The sequence below is a fragment of the Sorex fumeus genome, unplaced genomic scaffold (assembly GCF_029834395.1).
Source record: "Sorex fumeus unplaced genomic scaffold, SorFum_2.1 ptg000063l, whole genome shotgun sequence".
NCBI classification, from domain to species: domain Eukaryota; kingdom Metazoa; phylum Chordata; class Mammalia; order Eulipotyphla; family Soricidae; genus Sorex; species Sorex fumeus.
Window position 1 is genome coordinate 76,241,579 of NW_026606120.1, and position 18,220 is coordinate 76,259,798.

At 58.4% G+C, this 18,220-nt stretch overlaps 1 protein-coding gene across 1 annotated transcript; it reads left to right on the forward strand.

Moving 5' to 3' along the window:
- Positions 1 to 894: 894 nt before the first annotated feature.
- CNTNAP1 (contactin associated protein 1) lies at positions 895 to 16,590 on the forward strand. Its single transcript, XM_056126605.1, has 24 exons — positions 895 to 1,053; positions 1,887 to 1,988; positions 2,068 to 2,261; positions 2,571 to 2,718; positions 2,808 to 3,011; positions 5,576 to 5,760; positions 6,725 to 6,868; positions 7,372 to 7,633; positions 7,985 to 8,134; positions 8,533 to 8,704; positions 9,126 to 9,232; positions 9,380 to 9,499; positions 9,711 to 9,914; positions 10,054 to 10,210; positions 10,312 to 10,439; positions 10,864 to 11,049; positions 11,487 to 11,708; positions 11,889 to 12,128; positions 13,058 to 13,411; positions 13,526 to 13,653; positions 14,941 to 15,034; positions 15,164 to 15,409; positions 15,538 to 15,585; positions 16,274 to 16,590. The coding sequence occupies exons 1-24, from the start codon at positions 990 to 992 to the stop codon at positions 16,588 to 16,590; spliced, it is 4,176 nt and encodes a 1,391-aa protein (XP_055982580.1). The 5' UTR covers positions 895 to 989.
- Positions 16,591 to 18,220: the final 1,630 nt, after the last annotated feature.

Consider the following 18,220-nt stretch of genomic DNA (forward strand, 5'->3'; position numbering starts at 1 on the left):
TGTGGGATGCTGTGGATCGAACCAAGGTCAACAGCTTGCACGGCAAATGCCCTAACAACTATACTATCACTCCTGCCCCCAATCACCCCCTTTTTCTTTTTTTACCCTGCTGAAAAGCAATGGGTTTGGGAATATCCTCATTTACTAGCTACATTTATAATCTTGAGTGAAGGTTCTTTTTTTTGGGGCGGGGGGGGGGTGGAAGCATATTTGGCTGGGCTCAGGGGACCATATGAGATATTGGGGTCAGCTGTGTACAAGACAAGCACGTCCCTGCTGGCTCTACTCTCTGGCCCTCTGAGTAAAGGTTTTTGGCCTCTCTGAACTTTAGGGGTTTTTTTTTTTAATTTGAAACTAGAGAAACAATCAAAAATGTTGGATTCGGGCTGGGGAAGTGGTTCGGCAGCAAAAGTGCCTTGCATGCATGAGATCTGGAGTCCGTCCCCAGTAGTGACAGGGGAAAAGTGGGAGCAGCATTCAGAGGACGGTGCCTAGCACAGGTGTCTGCGGCATAATTTGCTCTTAGAAGATAAAGTGTTAATATACATATTTTTTTAACTTACTCTCCTCCCATTTTCAGGTTTTCCCTTCCCTCTTTCCTTTTCTTGGTCCCCAGGTGACCTTTGCCTTCCCTGCCAGCCTCGGGTTAGTCAGGGTATTTCCCGGCGGCTGTTGGCTCTGTCCCCCCACCCCACCCCCACCCCCGCCCTTTCGCGACAGGGCTGAGACGCGCGCTTGCGCGGGGTCCAGGAGAGAGGCTGGGGAGGGGGGAGGTGAGAGGAGAGAGGGTGGAAGGGAGCGGGGAGAGGACCACGGAGAATCTGGAGCGTCAGAGGGAGAAGAAGGAGAAGGGTTAGGGGAGCGAGGAGGAGGAGAGGGGCCGAGGAGGAGAGATCAGCCGCGAACCATACCCCCTCCCCCCAGAGGCGAGCTGGGAGCCCTGGAGAAGCTGGGCACCTGGAGGCAGCCCCGACCCTGCGCCCTGCGCGATGCGGCTCCGGCTCTTCTGCATCCTGCTGGCCTGGGTGTCGGGAGCCTGGGGCTGGGGCTACTGTGAGTGCGGGGCTGGGAGGCCGGCAGGACTGGGCCCGGGAGGCGGCAGCCTGCAAGGGCGGGTACCGCACCGCATTGCGGCTGGGTGGTCGCGGGCCCCTTCTCTGCCGGCCGGCGCGCGCTGGCTGGTTCGCATCCTTCGCTGCCTCTCCCCCGCGCTCCGCAATGCAGTTGGGAGGCTGGCACACGCGCCGGGGCTGGGCTGGTTCCTCCCGAGCCCGAGGAGGGGGATCTGGGAGCCCAGCGGGAGCTGCTGCCGCGGGTGGGGTCGAGGGTGGCACCGGCGATGGGACCACAGTTACCGTTTCTGTGGTTTTGTTTTGTATGGTGGGGGTGGGTGGGGGCCGGGTTTGGGGCTGGACTTTGGAACTGGCCGGGTGGCTAGGATTTGGGGCTGAGGCTGGATTTGGAATTCGAAATCCAAGGTAGAGTTGGTGACAGTGATGATTCTGGGAGCTGATGATGGGGCGGGCAGTATCTCTGCGGTGGGGGCAGGGCTGGAGGCACCGCTGAGTGGAACTGAAGCTAAGGTCTGGGGCCAAATTGGTGCCATGTAAAACTCAGGTTTTCCGAGTGCTGAGGTCTGGGGTTGTGTTTGGGGGAGTATGGGACCAGTTGCAGATAGAGCACAAAAGGGGTAGGGAGGGTCTGTTCTAAGGGTTGGGGTAGGCAGAGGGCTTTTAGTCAGGGCTGGGGCTGCCAGTGTGGGGAGTGGAGAGGTGTGGGGGATGGGGGAACCCAGCCGCCCAGTGGACCAGGCAGGCGGGGAGTGGGGGGGGGGGTGATGCATCTGACTTGTGTGTCCTTGTGTCCTTTTCCCTCGACCCACACAGATGGCTGTGATGAAGAGCTGGTGGGGCCCCTCTACTATCGCTCCCTGGGTGCCTCCTCTTACTACAGTTTTTTCACAGCACCCCGCTTTGCACGTCTGCATGGTGAGCAGGGCAGCAGCTGGGGGCGGGGGGTGGCGGAGTGAAGGGCGAGGTGGTGGTGAAAGCTTTGCCTCTTTCCTAGGCATTAGTGGATGGTCTCCCCGGATTGGGGACCCAAATCCCTGGCTCCAGATAGATTTAATGAAGAAGCACCGCATCCGAGCCGTGGCCACGCAGGGTTCATTTAACTCGTGGGACTGGGTCACACGTTACATGCTGCTCTATGGCGACCGGGTGGACAGCTGGACTCCTTTCTACCAGCAAGGGCACAACTCGGTATTCGGAGCTCCCTGAAGCAGACACTGGGGCAGCCTCCTGGGCTGAGCACCAGTTTGGGGAGCAAGGGGTGGAGGCAGTTGTGAGGATACAGTGGCACCAGGACTCAGTCCAAAGTGTCAACTCATCATGTGTGTGCACACGTCTAGGCTTTTGAATAATCTTGGGGTGCTTCCTGAAAGAGGTGCCCCCTGATCTAGAGCTAGGATGGTGGGAGAGGCAGGGAGCAGAGCTTAGGAAGCCTGGGCATAACGGAGAAGGGTCGGGCGGGTGGGGACGCGGTCACTCCTCTCCCCGCTGCTCTCTCAGACCTTCTTCGGGAACGTGAATGAGTCGGCCGTGGTCCGCCACGACCTGCACTACCACTTCACAGCGCGATACATCCGCATCGTTCCCCTGGCCTGGAACCCTCGCGGCAAGATCGGCCTGCGGCTCGGCCTCTATGGCTGTCCCTACAGTAAGGGCGCGGGCCGGGCGGGCGCGAGGGCGGGGCGCAACCCGGGCATCCCCGCGCCCACCCACGGCCGCGCGCGTCGCCCTCTGCAGAGTCCGACGTGCTCTACTTCGACGGCGACGATGCCATCTCCTACCGCTTCCCGCGCGGGTACAGCCGCAGCCTGTGGGACGTGGTCGCCTTCAGCTTCAAGACCGAGGAGAAAGACGGGCTCCTGGTGCACGCCGAGGGCGCCCAGGGCGACTACGTGACGCTCGAGCTCCAGGACGCGCATTTGCTGCTGCACATGAGCCTGGGTGAGCCCGGGGCGCGCGCCAAACCCAGACCGCCCCTGCCCTAAGCCCCTGCGTCTTTAAGCTCCCCTTTCTTTCTTTTTCCCCTTTTTGTTCGGCCACACCCGGCGTTGCTTAGGGTTTACTCCTGGCTCTGCACTCAGGAATGACTCCTGGTGGTGTTTGCGGCACCATATGGGGTGCGGGGGGATTGAGCTGGGTCCTCTGTGTGCAAGGACCTACCCGCTGTACCCGCACTCCAGTACCCTAAGCTTCCCTTTCTTAAGGTTGAGACCAACTTGCCTTTCTTTCTTTGTCTTTCTTTCTTTCTTTCTTTCTTTCTTTCTTTCTTTCTTTCTTTTCTTTCTTTCTTTCTTTCTCTTTCCTTTTCTTTTGTTTGTTCTTTTATTTTTTCTTTTAAAAAACGTTTTGTTTTGTTTTTGAGTTACACCCCCTGGCTTTGCACTCTGGGATCAGGCCTGGCAGGCTCAGGGGCCATATGGTGGTGCCAGGGATCGAATCTGGGTTCACCATGGGCAAAGCAATTTGTCCTACCTGCTGCACTATCCCAATAGTGTACTCCCTCCCGCCACCCCTGTTTTTTGGTCACACCCAGGAGTGCTCACTTAGTAATCACTTCTGGCAGTGCTTGGGACTGAACTGTCCCCCACCCTCCTACAAGGCCTTCAATTCTGTACTATCCCTCTGTGCCTTTTTTGTTTTGATTTGTTCTTGGGCCTCACTTGCTAGTGCCCCTGGTCGGTTCTGACTCTGTGCTCAGGAGTGACCCCTGATGGTGCTTGGCGGGAACATATGTGGTTCAGAGATTGAATGGGCTGGGCAGCTGTGCAGTATAATCTTATTCCTTTGACTATCTATCTGGCCCCGACATACCTTTCCCATGGAATATTTGGTGCTAGCAAAGCAAGAGAGCTGGATCCCAGCCTCTGTTCTCCCACCTACAAGTTGGTATGACCTGGGACAAGATGTTTTTCCAGCCTCAGTTCTGACACCATCATTCACACATGGGCATAGATGAGTTTTAATAGTTGTTTGTTTGTTTGTTTGTTTTGGGGCCACACCTGACGGTGCTCAGGGGTTACTCCTGGCTCTGCACTCAGCAATTATTCCTGGCAGTGCTCTGAGGATCATATGGGATGCCAAATCGAACTGGTTTGGCTGTATGCAAGGCAAAGTGTTCTCCTTGTTCTTTCTGCCCCCCTCCCAATTGTTTACAAACAAGTTTTTTTTTTTTTTTTGCATTTTGGGTCACACCTGGCGAAGCACAGGTGTTACTCCTGGCAGTGCTCGGGGGACCATATGGGGTGCTGGGAATCGAACCCAGGTTGGCCGCGTGCAAGGCAAATGCCCTATACTGCTGTACTATCGCTCCAACCCCTAAAACAAGTTCTTTTTTTTTTTTCTTTTTGGGTCACATCCGGCGATGCACAGGGGTCATTCCTGGTTCTGCACTCAGGAATTACTCCTGGCGGTGCTCAGGGGACCATATGGGATGCTGGGAATCGAACCTGGGTCGGCCGGGTGGAAGGCAAACACCCCTATCCACTGTGCTATAGCTCCAGCCCCCAAACAAGTTCTTTTTAACTTCTCTTTCCCCTCTGATGTTGTGATGTGCCCAGCAGGGTGCTTATGTGGGCTCAGAGAGGTCTGTGTTCATCAGCTGTAGTCCTTTGCCCAGGTGCTCGCTGAGGCTCACACTAGTTGAGGTGCATAAACAGGTGATGGTGAGGTGTTCTCTGGGGTGACAGTGACATTCACACATGTGTCACACTTCCTGGCTCTGGGGCTGGCTTGTACATCTTTTTAGCTGTGGTGCTCTCTGTGGGGTGCTCCTCTTAAAATTTTTTTTTGGATTTTTAGGCCACTCCTGGCTCTGTGTTCAGGGATCACTCCTGGCAGAGCTCAGGGGATCATGTGGGGTGCCGGAGGTCAAACATATGTGAAGCCGCATGCAAGGCAAGCTTCCTATCTGCTGTGCTATTGCTCCAGTTCCCTTTAAAATTTTGTTTCAGTTTTTGATTGCAATTCTATGATTTACAATACTATTAAATATAGTTCCTGAGGCACATAATTCCAACAGCACACACAACACCAATGTACCCATCTTGCTCCCTTTTGTGGGGAGCCTCCCTTTTGGTAATGCTCACACCCACCTGGCTGCAGTGGCTCTAGGCCCCCACAGCAGAGCTGCTGAGGGCTTCCCTCAGCCTACCTGGGCCACGGGGATTTGACTCATGCTGGCAAGGCAGGTGCTCACCCACCCCCCACTCTTTCTCTCTGTTCTAGGGGGAACTGTCATTACATTAGAGCTCATTCGCCTTTCATAACTCCCCCGTTTTAAGACAGAGGCAGCTCTCCCGCCCCAAGTTCTGGGGAGAGGAAAGGAGATTCAGAGAATTTAAGGGTGTACCCTAGGCCACAGACTTCTCCCCTGGCTCTGGTCCAGGCGGCTTGTACATTCCCACCCTTCCTGGCAGCCCTGAGCCTCATGCAGCCCCTGCCATTCTGGGGTGCCCTAGGATGCTATAAGTGTGAGTTCTGATCTGATCCCCCTGCCCCTCCCTCAGGCAGCAGCCCCATCCAGCCCAGGCCAGGCCACACCACGGTGACTGCTGGGGGCGTCCTCAATGACCTGCACTGGCATTATGTCCGGGTGGACCGATTCGGCCAGGATGTGAACTTCACCTTGGATGGCTACGTGCAGCGCTTCATACTCAATGGCGACTTTGAGAGGCTGAATCTGGACAATGAGGTGAGTGGAAGAGGCCAGAGGGGACGTCTGGGTGGGTGGGGGAAGACAATCTTAAGCTTTCTAACTCTGAGAAAGCTGTGGCTCTATCACAGCCTGGGGTGGTCAAGAGCTTCTTTCAGCTGGGGTAGGGAGTGGGGTCCCTCCCTGTGGCTACCCTAGGTCAGGCCTGGGACTTCCATGTGTGCTCCAGGCCTTTGCACGAACTCCCTGGTTTGCTTGTGTTCCTCTCCCTGCTGCTTGCAGAGTCCCTGGCGTGCCATCCCCCCACTACTGAGAACTGACTTTGGAAATAAGGCAAATAAGACAACAACCCCCTTGGGTTGCTCCCACTCCGTGGAGTTGGCAAGACCCTGGGATCTCTCCACAGATCAAGAATCTCAGACTAGGGGGCTGGAGAGATAGCACAGTGGATAGGGCATCTGCCTTGCAAGCTGCTGACAGGGCAGGGGTGGGGTGTTCAATCCCTGGGACCCCCCACAAGATCCCCGAGCTCCACCAGGAGTGATCTTGGAGCTGAGTGTTCAGCCGGGAGTAAGCCCTGAGCACTGCTGGCTGTGACCATAAAACAAAATAAAATTTAAGGGGAGGCCTGGAGCTATTGTACAATGGGGAGGGCACTTGCCTTGCACCCAGCTCACTTGGTTTGATCCCTAGCACCCCGCATTGTCCCCTGAACCTGCCAGGAGTGTTCCCTGAGTGCAGAGCCAGGAGTAAACCCTGAGCACTGCTGGGTGTGGTCATAAGGCAAACCCAGAGGGCTTGTCTGTGATGGTTGAGGCTGGAACCCAAGCCTCCTGGGGCCCACAAGGATCCACTTTAGAGCCACACTAGGGGATGTCTCTGTCTTTTCTGAAGCGGGGTCTGGAGTCTGAGAAAGTATACGGCAAAGGGGGCAGGGAGAGGGGAAGGCTGCAGACCTGCCCTATGGCTAATGCTGCCACTGCCGGCCTGGCCTATCCTGCAGATGTTCATAGGGGGCCTGGTGGGCGCCGCCCGGAAGAACCTGGCCTACAGGCACAATTTCCGGGGCTGTATAGAGAACGTCATCTTCAACCGGGTCAACATTGCAGACCTGGCCGTTCGGCGCCACTCGCGGATCGCGTTTGAGGCTAGTGGACAGGGGTTCTGGGAGGATGGGACCTGGGAGGGCAGGGGCGGGGAGGGTGGGACCTGGGAGGGTAAGGGCTTGGAGGGTAAGGGTTGGGAAGCAGGGGGGGGGGGGGCGGGGGAGGATGGGGGCCCTGGGAGAACCGGACACCCAAGAGATTCAGGAGTTTAGTAAAGAGGTGGCCAGGTAGCGATCTGGTGATTCCTTTCCACGCCCAGCCCAGACCCCTCCCTTCAGCGCCAGATGCTCAGGAAGTGTGGGGGCGAGCCACAGACTCACGGACGGTGCAAAAACCACCCCACTCCCCCAATTTTAGAAAGTCTGGTCTGATTTTCAAGAAGAGGAGGAGGTGCAGTGAATGGCCAGGGGTCCGCTGAGCAGGGCCGTGACCCCTGGGCTCTGGAATGCACTGACCCCCACAGCCGGTGCCGGGCACAGGGATCCTGGGCCGGGTGCCAGGCGGACCCCGAGGGGACACTGGGGGTCCGAACTTCCGTCCGCAGGGTAAGGTGGCGTTCCGGTGCCTGGACCCCGTTCCTCACCCTGTCCACTTCGGAGGGCCCCACAACTTCCTGCTGGTGCCCGGCTTCCCGCGTCGCGGCCGCCTGGCCGTGTCCTTTCGCTTCCGCACGTGGGACCTCACGGGGCTACTCCTATTCTCCAGCCTGGGCGACGGGCTGGGCCACGTGGAGCTGATGCTCAGCGAGGGCCAGGTCAACGTGTCCATTGCCCAGGCCGGTCGCAAGAAGCTGCAGTTCGCTGCTGGTGAGAGCGCAGGGAGGCCTCTGTGGATCAGAGGGGTGGGAGGCAAGGCAGGAGGCGGAGTTGGGGGCCCCCTGGGGTGCTGGGGAGAGAGGCCTAGTGGCCCCCAAGCCCAGGGGCTCTCTGGCGGGGTTTGGTAGCTGATGGCTTAGCAGACACTCTGGGCAATGGAACTGTGAAATGTAATAGCAGGGGCTTAGGGGCAGCTCTTGGGGTGGGGGGTGGGGGGAGGGGGTGGAGGCTGCTTCTTCCCCACTGGGCCTCCTGTCCCTGGCCTCCTGCTCCTCCCACCCCAGGCTCCTCCTCCCACCCAGGCTCCTCCTCCCACCCCACGGCTCCTCCTCCCCTGCCCAGGGTTTCGGCTCAACGATGGCTTCTGGCACGAGGTGAATTTCGCTGCCCAGGAGAACCACGCGGTCATTAGCATCGACGACGTGGAGGGGGCAGAGGTCAGGGTCTCATACCCACTGCTGATCCGAACGGGGACCTCATACTTCTTTGGGGGTAAGGAGGGGCCATCTGGCCAGGCCCCTGTGTCTGGGCGGGAAGGCCCCTTCTAAGTCCACCCAGACTGGGTGACTTGGAGAGTTTCAGAGGTTTGAATCCCTCTTTCTCTCCTGAAGCTGTCAGAACGTCACTGTGATTGTATATGTCTCATTGCTTCCTTCCTCCCTTCTTCTTGCCTTCCTCCCTTTATCCATCCATCCTTCTTTCCTTCCTTCCTCCCTTCCTTCCTTCCTTCCTTCCTTCCTTCCTTCCTTCCTTCCTTCCCTCCTTCCTTCCTTTCCCCTTCCCTTCCTCCTTCCCTCCCTCCCTCCCTTCCTTCCTTTCCCTTGTCATTTACCTGGGGAGGGTCTCCGGAGTCTCCCCTGCAGAGGGTCTCACAGGGGTGGTCGCTCCAGGTTGTCCCAAGCCAGCCAGTCGATGGGGCTGCCACTCTAACCAGACGGCATTCCACGGCTGCATGGAGCTGTTCAAAGTGGATGGTCAACTGGTCAACCTGACACTGGTGGAGTTCCGGCGGCTCGGGTTCTTCGCCGAGGTCCTCTTTGACACATGTGGTATCACTGACAGGTATCCAGAGCCCCTCTCCCTGTAAGAGGTGACCCCCACGGTTCCCACTGGGAATGGCTGTTCTCAGTCATCTCCTTCTCAGCCTCCGCCTGGGGACGGCCCTTCCTTACCCTCTCACCTTCTTTTAAGTGGCCTGTGCTTGGCATGGAAATGGCCCATCTGTGGCCCCAGAGGGTTCTTTTGGAGGGTTGAGAGAGGGCCCGCAGCAGCACTGATCCTTCTCTTGGAGAAGGGAAAACCACAGAGACTTGCACCCTGAGACCTTCCTATAACCCCCATCCCGACATTTTGATTCTATCTTGTTCAGTGGGGTGTTAGGGGTGCCAGAGACCAGGTCTGCTGCTTGAGGTTTGTAGGTCCCAGACCCCACCCTCAAGCTCCCAACGAGGCTGCTCTTCCCTTGGGGCCCCCCGTTTCCCAGATGCAGCCCTAACATGTGTGAGCATGATGGCCGCTGCTACCAGTCCTGGGATGATTTCATCTGCTACTGCGAGCTCACAGGCTACAAGGGCGTGACCTGCCATGAGCGTAAGCCAGCCAGGATCTGGGGGGTCCGAAAACTCCTGGGGAGGGGCGGGTGATGAGGCCATGGGAAGTGTGGTAGTTCTGGCCCTCCTAGCTCTCTGACCCATACTGATTTTCACCCTAACCCTGCTCTGCCCACACACCTACCAGCTTTATATAAGGAATCTTGCGAAGCTTATCGGCTCAGTGGGAAATATTCTGGAAACTTCACCATTGATCCTGATGGCAGCGGCCCCCTGAAGCCATTCATGGTGTACTGCGATATCCGAGGTGAGCAGCTTAGGACAGGGCAAATAAGAGAGGACTGAAAGGTGGGCAGGGGCCAGGGAAAGAAAACTCTGGAATTGGCACCTAGCCTCGCAGAGCAATTCCATCCTGGCGCTGGGCCGGGTCGGGCTGCGCACCCATTTCTCCTCTGACTTGTGGCGTTGGTGGCAGCAGTGGGCGGGGAGACCCTCATCTGTCCCTGGCCCTTCCCTAGAGAACCGGGCATGGACCGTGGTGCGGCACGACAGGCTGTGGACCACGCGGGTGACAGGCTCTAGCATGGAGCGGCCTTTCCTGGGGGCTGTCCAGTACTGGAACGCGTCCTGGGAGGAAGTGGGCGCTCTGGCCAACGCCTCCCAGCATTGCGAACAGTGGATCGAATTCTCCTGCTACAATTCCCGGCTGCTCAACACGGCAGGTGAGGCCGAGGGCAGGGGGCCAGGTGGGGCAGCAGAGATGTCAGCAAGTGCCCTGGACGATCCCCTTCACACTGGGTCCTGGCACCCAGAGCCTGGCAGAGGGATGGGGCCCGGAAACTGCCCGCGCCTCTCCCCCAGGAGGCTACCCCTACAGCTTCTGGATGGGCAGAAACGAGGAGCAGCATTTCTACTGGGGCGGCTCCCAGCCTGGCATCCAGCGCTGCGCTTGCGGGCTGGACCGCAGCTGCGTGGACCCCGCCCTGCACTGTAACTGTGATGCCGACCAGCCGCAGTGGTGAGGGCGCAGAGGGGGGCGCTCATGGGGTAGGGGCGGGATGGAGGGGAGGGGAGGGGCAGCAGAGTGGCCGGGGCTGAGCCACTGCGTCTGTCCCCCAGGAGAACGGACAAGGGGCTGCTGACCTTTGTGGACCATTTGCCTGTCACCCAGGTGGTGGTGGGGGACACGAACCGCTCCAACTCTGAGGCCCAGTTCTTCCTGAGGCCTCTGCGCTGCTACGGTGACCGTGAGTGGCCGGACCCTCGCACGTCCCTGCCCAGGCTTCCTCCTCTCCAGCGCCCTGACGTGGCCGGGGGTCTCGGGACACGTTCCCAGGCCACCCCACTTCTGTAGGGACTTGACCCTCCAATCCTTCAAATCTGTGCTGCTCCTGTGCGTTTTCTTTCTTTTTTATGTTTTTGGGCCACAGCTGGCGACGCTCAGGGGACCCTATGGGGAATAAGGGATTGAACCTGGTTCGGCTGCTTGTAAGGCAAGCTCCTTGCCTGCTGTACTACCTCTGTGGCCCCACCTTCCTGCTCTTTCTGTCCTCTCCTGAGCACCCCTGGCCGTCCCCGTTCTTCCTTCCTCCTGTTCCCCACTGAGGCTCCCCTTCTCCTCCGTGCTGGCTCTGGACTCCCCAACATGCCTCCCCCGCTCCGGTTTTGCAGGCAATTCCTGGAACACCATCTCCTTCCACACGGGGTCCACGCTCCGCTTCCCCCCGATCCGGGCCAACCACAGCCTCGACGTCTCCTTCTACTTCAGGACCTCGGCTCCCTCTGGCGTCTTCCTGGAGAACAAGGGGGGGCGTTACTGCCAGTTTCGGCGGCCTTACTTGCGGGTGGAACTTAACAGTGAGCGGCAGACCCGGGGAGGGGTCAGTGGGGGGAGCCCCTGACCCCTGGGAAGATTGGGGCAGGCTAGGGTGAGAGACACACGCTCTATAAGAGGTGGCAGGACAGGGGCCTTCGGGAGACCTGGGGCCAGGCCTGCCCCTTTCCGCACTGTGGGTGTCGGGGTAGCTTTGGGCCTTGCGCTCTGCCCTTGGCCTCTTGCTTCTGGACCAGGAAGCAGATTCCTGACACAGCCAGAGTTGGGGAGCGGCTCTGGCCTCTGCAGACTTGGGAAATCGGGGTCAGTGGATTTCAGCGGCTGCCGGGTTTTGTCCAGGAAACAGACTAGCTGGAAGGACGCGTGGAAGTTGGGGTGTCGCGGAAGTTGGGGTGTCCGTGGGTGAAGGAGCCCAGGGGTCTTGGCATTCTGAGTCCTCCATCTCCACCCATCCCCCCAGCCTCCCGGGATGTGGTCTTTGCATTCGATGTGGGCAATGGGGACGAGAACCTGACAGTGCACTCGGAGGACTTCGAGTTCAACGACGACGAGTGGCATCTGGTGCGGGCAGAGATCAACGTGAAGCTGGCCCGGCTGCGCGTGGACCACCGGCCCTGGGTACTGCGGCCAATGCCCCTGCAGACCTACATCTGGCTGGAGTATGACCAGCCCCTCTATGTCGGTGAGCCGAGTCCAGCCCCACATTGTTTCCGGGACCCCCTGTCTGCAGCTCCAGCACCTTCGGCTTTGGAATGATTCGGGGCCCCTCCAGAACCTTCTTTTTTCACCTACTGGCACTCCTTGCCCAAGTCCTCTCTCTGACATCACCCCCCCCACCTCTTTCTTGCCCTCCTTTCCCTAGGATCTGCGGAGCTTAAGAGACGCCCTTTTGTGGGGTGCTTGAGGGCTATGCGTCTGAATGGGGTGACTCTGAACCTGGAGGGTCGTGCCAATGCCTCGGAGGGCACCTCCCCCAACTGCACAGGCCACTGCGCCCATCCCCGCTTCCCCTGCTCCCACGGAGGCCGCTGTGTGGAGCGCTACAGCTACTACACGTGTGACTGTGACCTCACGGCGTTTGATGGGCCATATTGCAACCACGGTCCGTGCTGCCGCAGGGAATCATGGGAGGGAGGGCAGGCAGGGCAGGAAGGAGGGCACGAGGTGACTGTCAGGGAAAGCCAGTAGTCCCTGGGTTCCTGGGGGTCAGTTAGGCATGGAAGATGTTATAGTAAGTCCCAAGGCATAAAGAGGGCAAGGAAAGGTGGGGCAGCTCGCAGGTAAGTAAGCAGCCAAGGGGATGAGCTGAGGCATCCCGTGTGGTCCCTCAAGCCCAACAGGAGTGATTCCTGAGTACAGAGCCAGGAGTAACCTCTGACTATCGCCAGATGTGGCCCCAAATCCCCCCCCCCCCCCAAGAAACCCCAGAAAGGCAATGAGCAAATGTTTCCCCTCTCCCCGGTGCATGCCCAACTGGCTGAGGTTTCACAACATCCACCCTGACCATTTCCTGTCTGACCATCTCCACCCCACCACAAAACGTGTCTATGGCCTGGTCTTGGTTACAGAAAGCCCCGACCTTCCCCACAGCAAAATTCTGCACACACCCTTCAAACTTGTACCCCCATTCAAGGCTGTCCTGGGAGGAAGCAGGCCGGTTATGGGGACGGGGTGGTCTGGTCGGATTGGCTCCAGCAGGCCTTTGGGATGCCTCAGGAGACCTTTGGTCTCATTTTGGAAGTATGAGGAGTGGTGTGTGTGCCCGCTGGGGCCACTATCCCAGTTCAAGCTCCCGGAACGTACCCTATGTGCTCAGGCCAGTGATTTCCTCTTCCCACGCCTCAGTTTCCCCATCAGTACAAGACAGGCTTGAATTAGGAGGATCTCTCCTGGGTTTCAGACTCCATCCTGGGAGACAGAAGCAGCCGGCAGTGTGCGGAGAGTTTGAGGGCAGGCACAGGGGCCATGTGGGGGCCATGCCCTGCCCCCAGCTTAGGATCTGGGCCCTGACCTCCCTCCCTCCCGCTTCAGACATCGGCGGGTTCTTCGAGCAGGGCACCTGGATGCGCTATAACCTGCAGTCGGCTCTGCGCTCTGCCGCCCGTGAGTTCTCCCACATGCTCAGCCGCCCGGTGCCCGGCTACGAGCCCGGTTACATCCCTGGCTATGACACTCCCGGGTATGTCCCGGGGTACCACGGCCCCAGGTACCGCCTGCCTGATTACCCACGGCCCGGCCGGCCCGTGCCGGGGTACCGCGGACCCGTCTACAATGTCACGGGAGAGGAGGTGTCCTTCAGCTTCAGCACCAGCTCAGCCCCGGCGGTCTTGCTCTATGTCAGCTCCTTTGTGCGAGACTACATGGCCGTGCTCATCAAGGAGGATGGTAGGCGCCTCTGCCAGCCTCCTGCCCCGTCTCACTCGCCTCCCTCACGCCAGGCCCCACGTGGGGGCAGTGGGAGCTGAGGAGTCGCCCCCTTCCTCCCCCCGTGCCTCCCAGGGACCCTGCAGCTGCGCTACCAGCTGGGCACCAGCCCCTACGTGTACCAGCTCACCACCCGGCCGGTGACTGACGGCCAGCCCCACAGTGTCAACATCACGCGGGTCTACCGTCATCTCTTCATCCAGGTGTGCACCCAGGGAGGGCAGCAGAAAGTCGGGGAGAGAAGCTTGGGAGCTTGGCTGTGGCTTGGGCGTGGAGAGCACATTCCAGCTTACAGTCGTGTGCTGCCTCCTGTGTCCCCCGCAGCACCCTGGGATGGCTCAGGTAGACAGAGGGTCCCCTGTCTCATTCGGCAGCACAGAAAACGGACTCAGTAAAATGGCCTTCAGCAAACCAGCAATAAGCCACAAAGACGTTGCTCAGAAAACAAAGTTTTGGGCCAGAGAGATATAGTCCAGTGGGTAGGGTATTGGCCCGGCACGTGGCTGACTCAGGTTCCATCACCAGCACCCCATATGATCCTCCAAGCCCACCAGGAGTGAGTCCTTAGTGCAGAGCCAGGAGTAAGCCCTGAGTATCGACAAAAGGCAGAACGGGGCTGGAGAGATGGTACAGAGGGGAGGGCACTTGCTTTGCACATGCCTCACCCGGGTTCTGTCCCTGGCATCCCAGAAGTGATCCCTGAGCTCAGAGCAGGAGTAAACCCTGAGCACTGCCAGGCATGGTCCCAAAACAAACAAAAGAACCAAAGTTTTATTCATTAAAAATTATGTTGTTGGGACTGGAGAGATGGTACAGTGGACAGGCACTTGCCTTGCATGCGGCTGACCCAGGTTGGATCCCCAGCCTCCCATATAGTCTTCTGAGCACCACCAGAAGTGCGGAGTGATCCCGGAGCACTGCTGGATGTGCCCAAAGGCCCCCCACAAAAAAACAAACCGTAAGTTGTTTTTGGGATATACCTAGCAATAGTTAGGGGCTCCTCCTGCCACTGTGCTTGGGATCACTCCTGGCTGTACTCGGGGTCCATGTGGTTCCGTGGACAGAATTTGGGCAAAATGTGTGCCTCAGCCCTTTGAGCCTTTGCACACATCCCTCAGGACCAAGTTCTGAATTGTCAAATGTTAGGTCTGGGGCTGATCTCCTAGAATGGAGCAAGGATTCATCCGGTGGCACTCCTGCTTTGTTCTCTTTGTATTTTTTAATTTTTGAGGTCTTGGGGCCACACCTGGTGGTGCTCAGCGCTTGCTCCTGTGCTCAGCGGTCACTCTGGGCTGTGCTCAGGGGACCCTATGCGGGGCTGGGGATTGAACTGGCTATGTAGCGAGTGCCTTAAGCCCTGTGCAGTCTCTCCGCCCGACTTTCCTTTTTTTTTTTTTTTTTGGTTTTGTTGAGCACAGCCCGAGAGTTGCTGTGCTGTCTTGGTTCTAGCTGCCTCTAACCCTTTCTTCTCCCCCTGCTCCAACCCCCAGGTGGACTACTTCCCACTGACCGAACAAAAGTTCTCCTTGCTGGTGGACAGCCAGCTGGACTCACCCAAGGCTTTGTATCTTGGGCGTGTGATGGGTACGCTGTGGGTTTTGTGGGTGGGGAGCGTGGCAGGGCTGGGGACCGCAGTAACGGAGGGGAGTCGTGGGGGAATCCTGGCCACTGGGAACAGGCCGGGGTGAGCCACGCCCCCTCCCTGGCCCGCAGAGACGGGTGCCATTGACCCGGACATCCAGCATTACAACACCCCGGGCTTCTCTGGCTGCCTCTCGGGTGTGCGCTTCAACAACGTGGCTCCACTCAAGACCCACTTCCGGAGCCCACGCCCCATGACCGAAGAGCTGGCCGAGGCCCTCCGGGTGCAGGGAGAGCTGTCAGAGTCCAATTGCGGTGCCATGCCACGGCTGGTCTCAGAGGTGCCACCTGAGCTGGACCCCTGGTATCTACCCCCAGGTAGGTGCCTGGGACACAGATGGCCCCAGGGATGGGTGGAGGTGCACGGGGGTTGGAGGGGTGGTCGGCCCGGAGGGTGCCCATGGCTAACTTGGTCTCCTCATGAGTGCTGCATTCTTCCCCCCCAGACTTCCTGTACTACCACGACGACGGATGGGTGGCCATACTTCTAGGCTGTGAGTAGCCCTGGTCATCGCTTGTCCTGTCCACTCCCACCCAGATCCATCATAGTCCCCGCTTTCCCTGCCCTGGGGCTGATGGAAGAACAGGGTTAGACTGGAGACTTTTAAATGAGGATGCAGGAGACTTTTTTATCAAAATGGACCCGAGGGTATGGGGCTGGCTCCCTGGGGTGTGGTAGTCATGTTAGGAACAGAGGTTGGAGGGCGAGAGAGATAGTACAGTAGACAGGGCTCTTGCCTTGCACATGGCCCACCTGGGTTTAATCCCTGACAACCTATATGGTCCCCTGATCTCTCCGATCTACTGAGAGTGATCCCTGAGCATAGAGCCAGGAGTAATAACTGGCAGGTAGCACTGTAGCTATCCCGTTTTTCATCGATTTGCTTGAGCGGGCCCAGTAACATCTCTCCATTGTGAGACTTGTTAGTGTGTTTGGCATATCGAATATGTCATGGGTAGCTTGCCAGGCTTTGCCATGCGGGCAAGATGGGGCTCCAGCCCCATTCTTACATTTAAAAAAAAAATTAGGCACTATGATTTATGGAGTTGTTTACGGGGGGGGGGGGGGGTTCAGGTATACAATGTTCCATCTCTAATTCCACCACCCTGGGTCCCCAGCTGTCCATCACTGACCCCCAGTCCCCTCCCACCCAGCTGAACTGTTCCCTTCTTCCCTTTCAGTTTTGGTGGCCTTCTTGCTGCTGGGGCTGGTGGGGATCCTGGTGCTCTTCTATCTACAAAATCATCGCTACAAGGGCTCTTACCACACCAATGAGCCCAAGGCCACCCACGATTACCAACCTGGCGGCAAACCTCCCCCCTCGACTTCAGGGCCTGCCCAGGCGCCCACTCCTACACCAGCTCCCACACAAGTTCCAGGCCCTGCCCAGGCCCCAACCCCGGCCCCGGCCCCAGCCCCAGCCCCAGCTCCAGCCCCAGTTCTAGTCCCTCGGGAACAGAACCTTCCACAGATCCTGGAGGAGTCCAGGTCTGAATGAACCAGGGGAAGGACTCGGGGGGAACTACTCCGTCTCCTCTGACTCCCCCAATTCCCCCCACCCCCACCCCCACCCCCAGTAGGGACATCGGGCTCCTTGTAGCTGGCTCTGCTCATCCAGAGGAGACCCCCTCCTGCCAGGTCTGGTGGGTAGAGCTCAGCCTCACTGCCTAAGCCAATGTCCTGCCTCTCCCCGTGCTCCCCGCTCCTGGTTGTTTGCCTGTCCCCAAAGAGGAAGCTGAGAAGGCCCTTCCCGCCGCCTCCCCCTGGCGGCTGCCACCAGAGCACAGGGGAGTTGCACTGCCTCCTGCACACACTGGGTCTCAGCAGGAACAGATGTGAGGGGTTGTGGGGGTGCGCAGGGGCACGAGGGGCTGGGGAGGAGGCTGCTAAATCACATCCCCGGGCCACCCCCCTGCCCCCGCAGAATGTCCTCCAGCTGCTTCTACTCAGCTGGACGTTAGGGGGGCTTCTCTGCTCTTCCCTCCTACCCCCTTTTCCTTTTTTTTACAGAGACCACGAGGCCTCAGTTTAGCACTTTAGTACCTCCGCTGCTTCACACGCTTTAGCCAAAGCCATAAAAAAAAAAAAAAAAAACCCTTGCAATGTAGGGAGAAAAGATGCAGACCCTGACCTGCTTGCCCTCTACTCTCCTCCCTCTTCCAAGATATGCAATCGCCTGGGTGCCTGTCTGCAGGCTCGGCCCCCCATGCATGTGGAGCCCTTTTCCCCCTGCTCAATGCTGCTGCGCTTGCCCAGGTCGTCACATTCTTTATATACTTGTTGTTGCAAAGCCCCTCCCTAGAGAAACACTATATTAACTAATTTTTTTAACATCGGTTTATATATAAAAGAGAAAAAAAAAATCCATGATTGTCCTGTGCCGTGCCCACTGTCCAGTCTGCTGCTCCTGTGTCGGGAAGGGGGACCACGGCCCACCCCGCCTGGCCCCTGCTCTGAAGCTATGCTCCGACTCGGAGCTGTTCTAATAAAGCCTCAAGGCGGAGCCCAGGTCTGTGTGTGGTGGCTGGTGCCTCGCGTGGGGAGCGGAGAAGTGGCATGATTGGAAGGAAAAGAATCCGAGGATGGGGCGGGGGATTTCCTTGGGGAGCCCTCAGAATCCTTACCTCAGGGACCACGAGCCCGATTGGTTCCTGCCCAGTCCATCACCTCCTGAACCCACCTCCCAGGGGCCAACAGTCCCAAAGCACACAGTACACAAGGCCCAACATGGATTCTACCACTTTATTCAGAGAAGAGGTCATAAGCCATCGGGCTTTAAAGTGCGTGAGAGTCGCTGCAGTAGCTCTCCTGGGGAAGGGGCACCCCATCTTTACCATCGAAGCAGCAGCAGGCGGCAAGGGGAGGGGGCGGGAGTGTGAGGGGTCTGAACGGGTGACCCTTTACTGTGGGGGTCAGGCCAGCCTCCCCCAGGCCCGTGTCATATGCTTGTCACCTGCCCTTCAGCCAGCCCCCCAGACCTCATTGCCCCTCGTCCGTGTGTCTCTGGGCTTCCCCTATGATTTACGAGTAACTTGGAGCCCCCAGCCCAGCTTGAGGGTGTTCTCCCCTGCCCCCGCCGGCCATGATACAAACCACAGCAGATACAGGGACCAGGTCCCCGATGGGGC

What these genes read in the sequence shown, in the direction of transcription:
- CNTNAP1 (XM_056126605.1), top strand. Translation starts at nt 990, where the DNA reads ATGCGGCTCCGGCTCTTCTGCATCCTGCTGGCCTGGGTGTCGGGAGCC. An exon ending in GGGCGTGACCTGCCATGAGC is followed by an intron (nt 9,233 to 9,379) that starts GTAAGCCAGCCA and finishes CACACCTACCAG; the next exon opens with CTTTATATAAGGAATCTTGC. An exon ending in CCGGCTGCTCAACACGGCAG is followed by an intron (nt 9,915 to 10,053) that starts GTGAGGCCGAGG and finishes CCTCTCCCCCAG; the next exon opens with GAGGCTACCCCTACAGCTTC.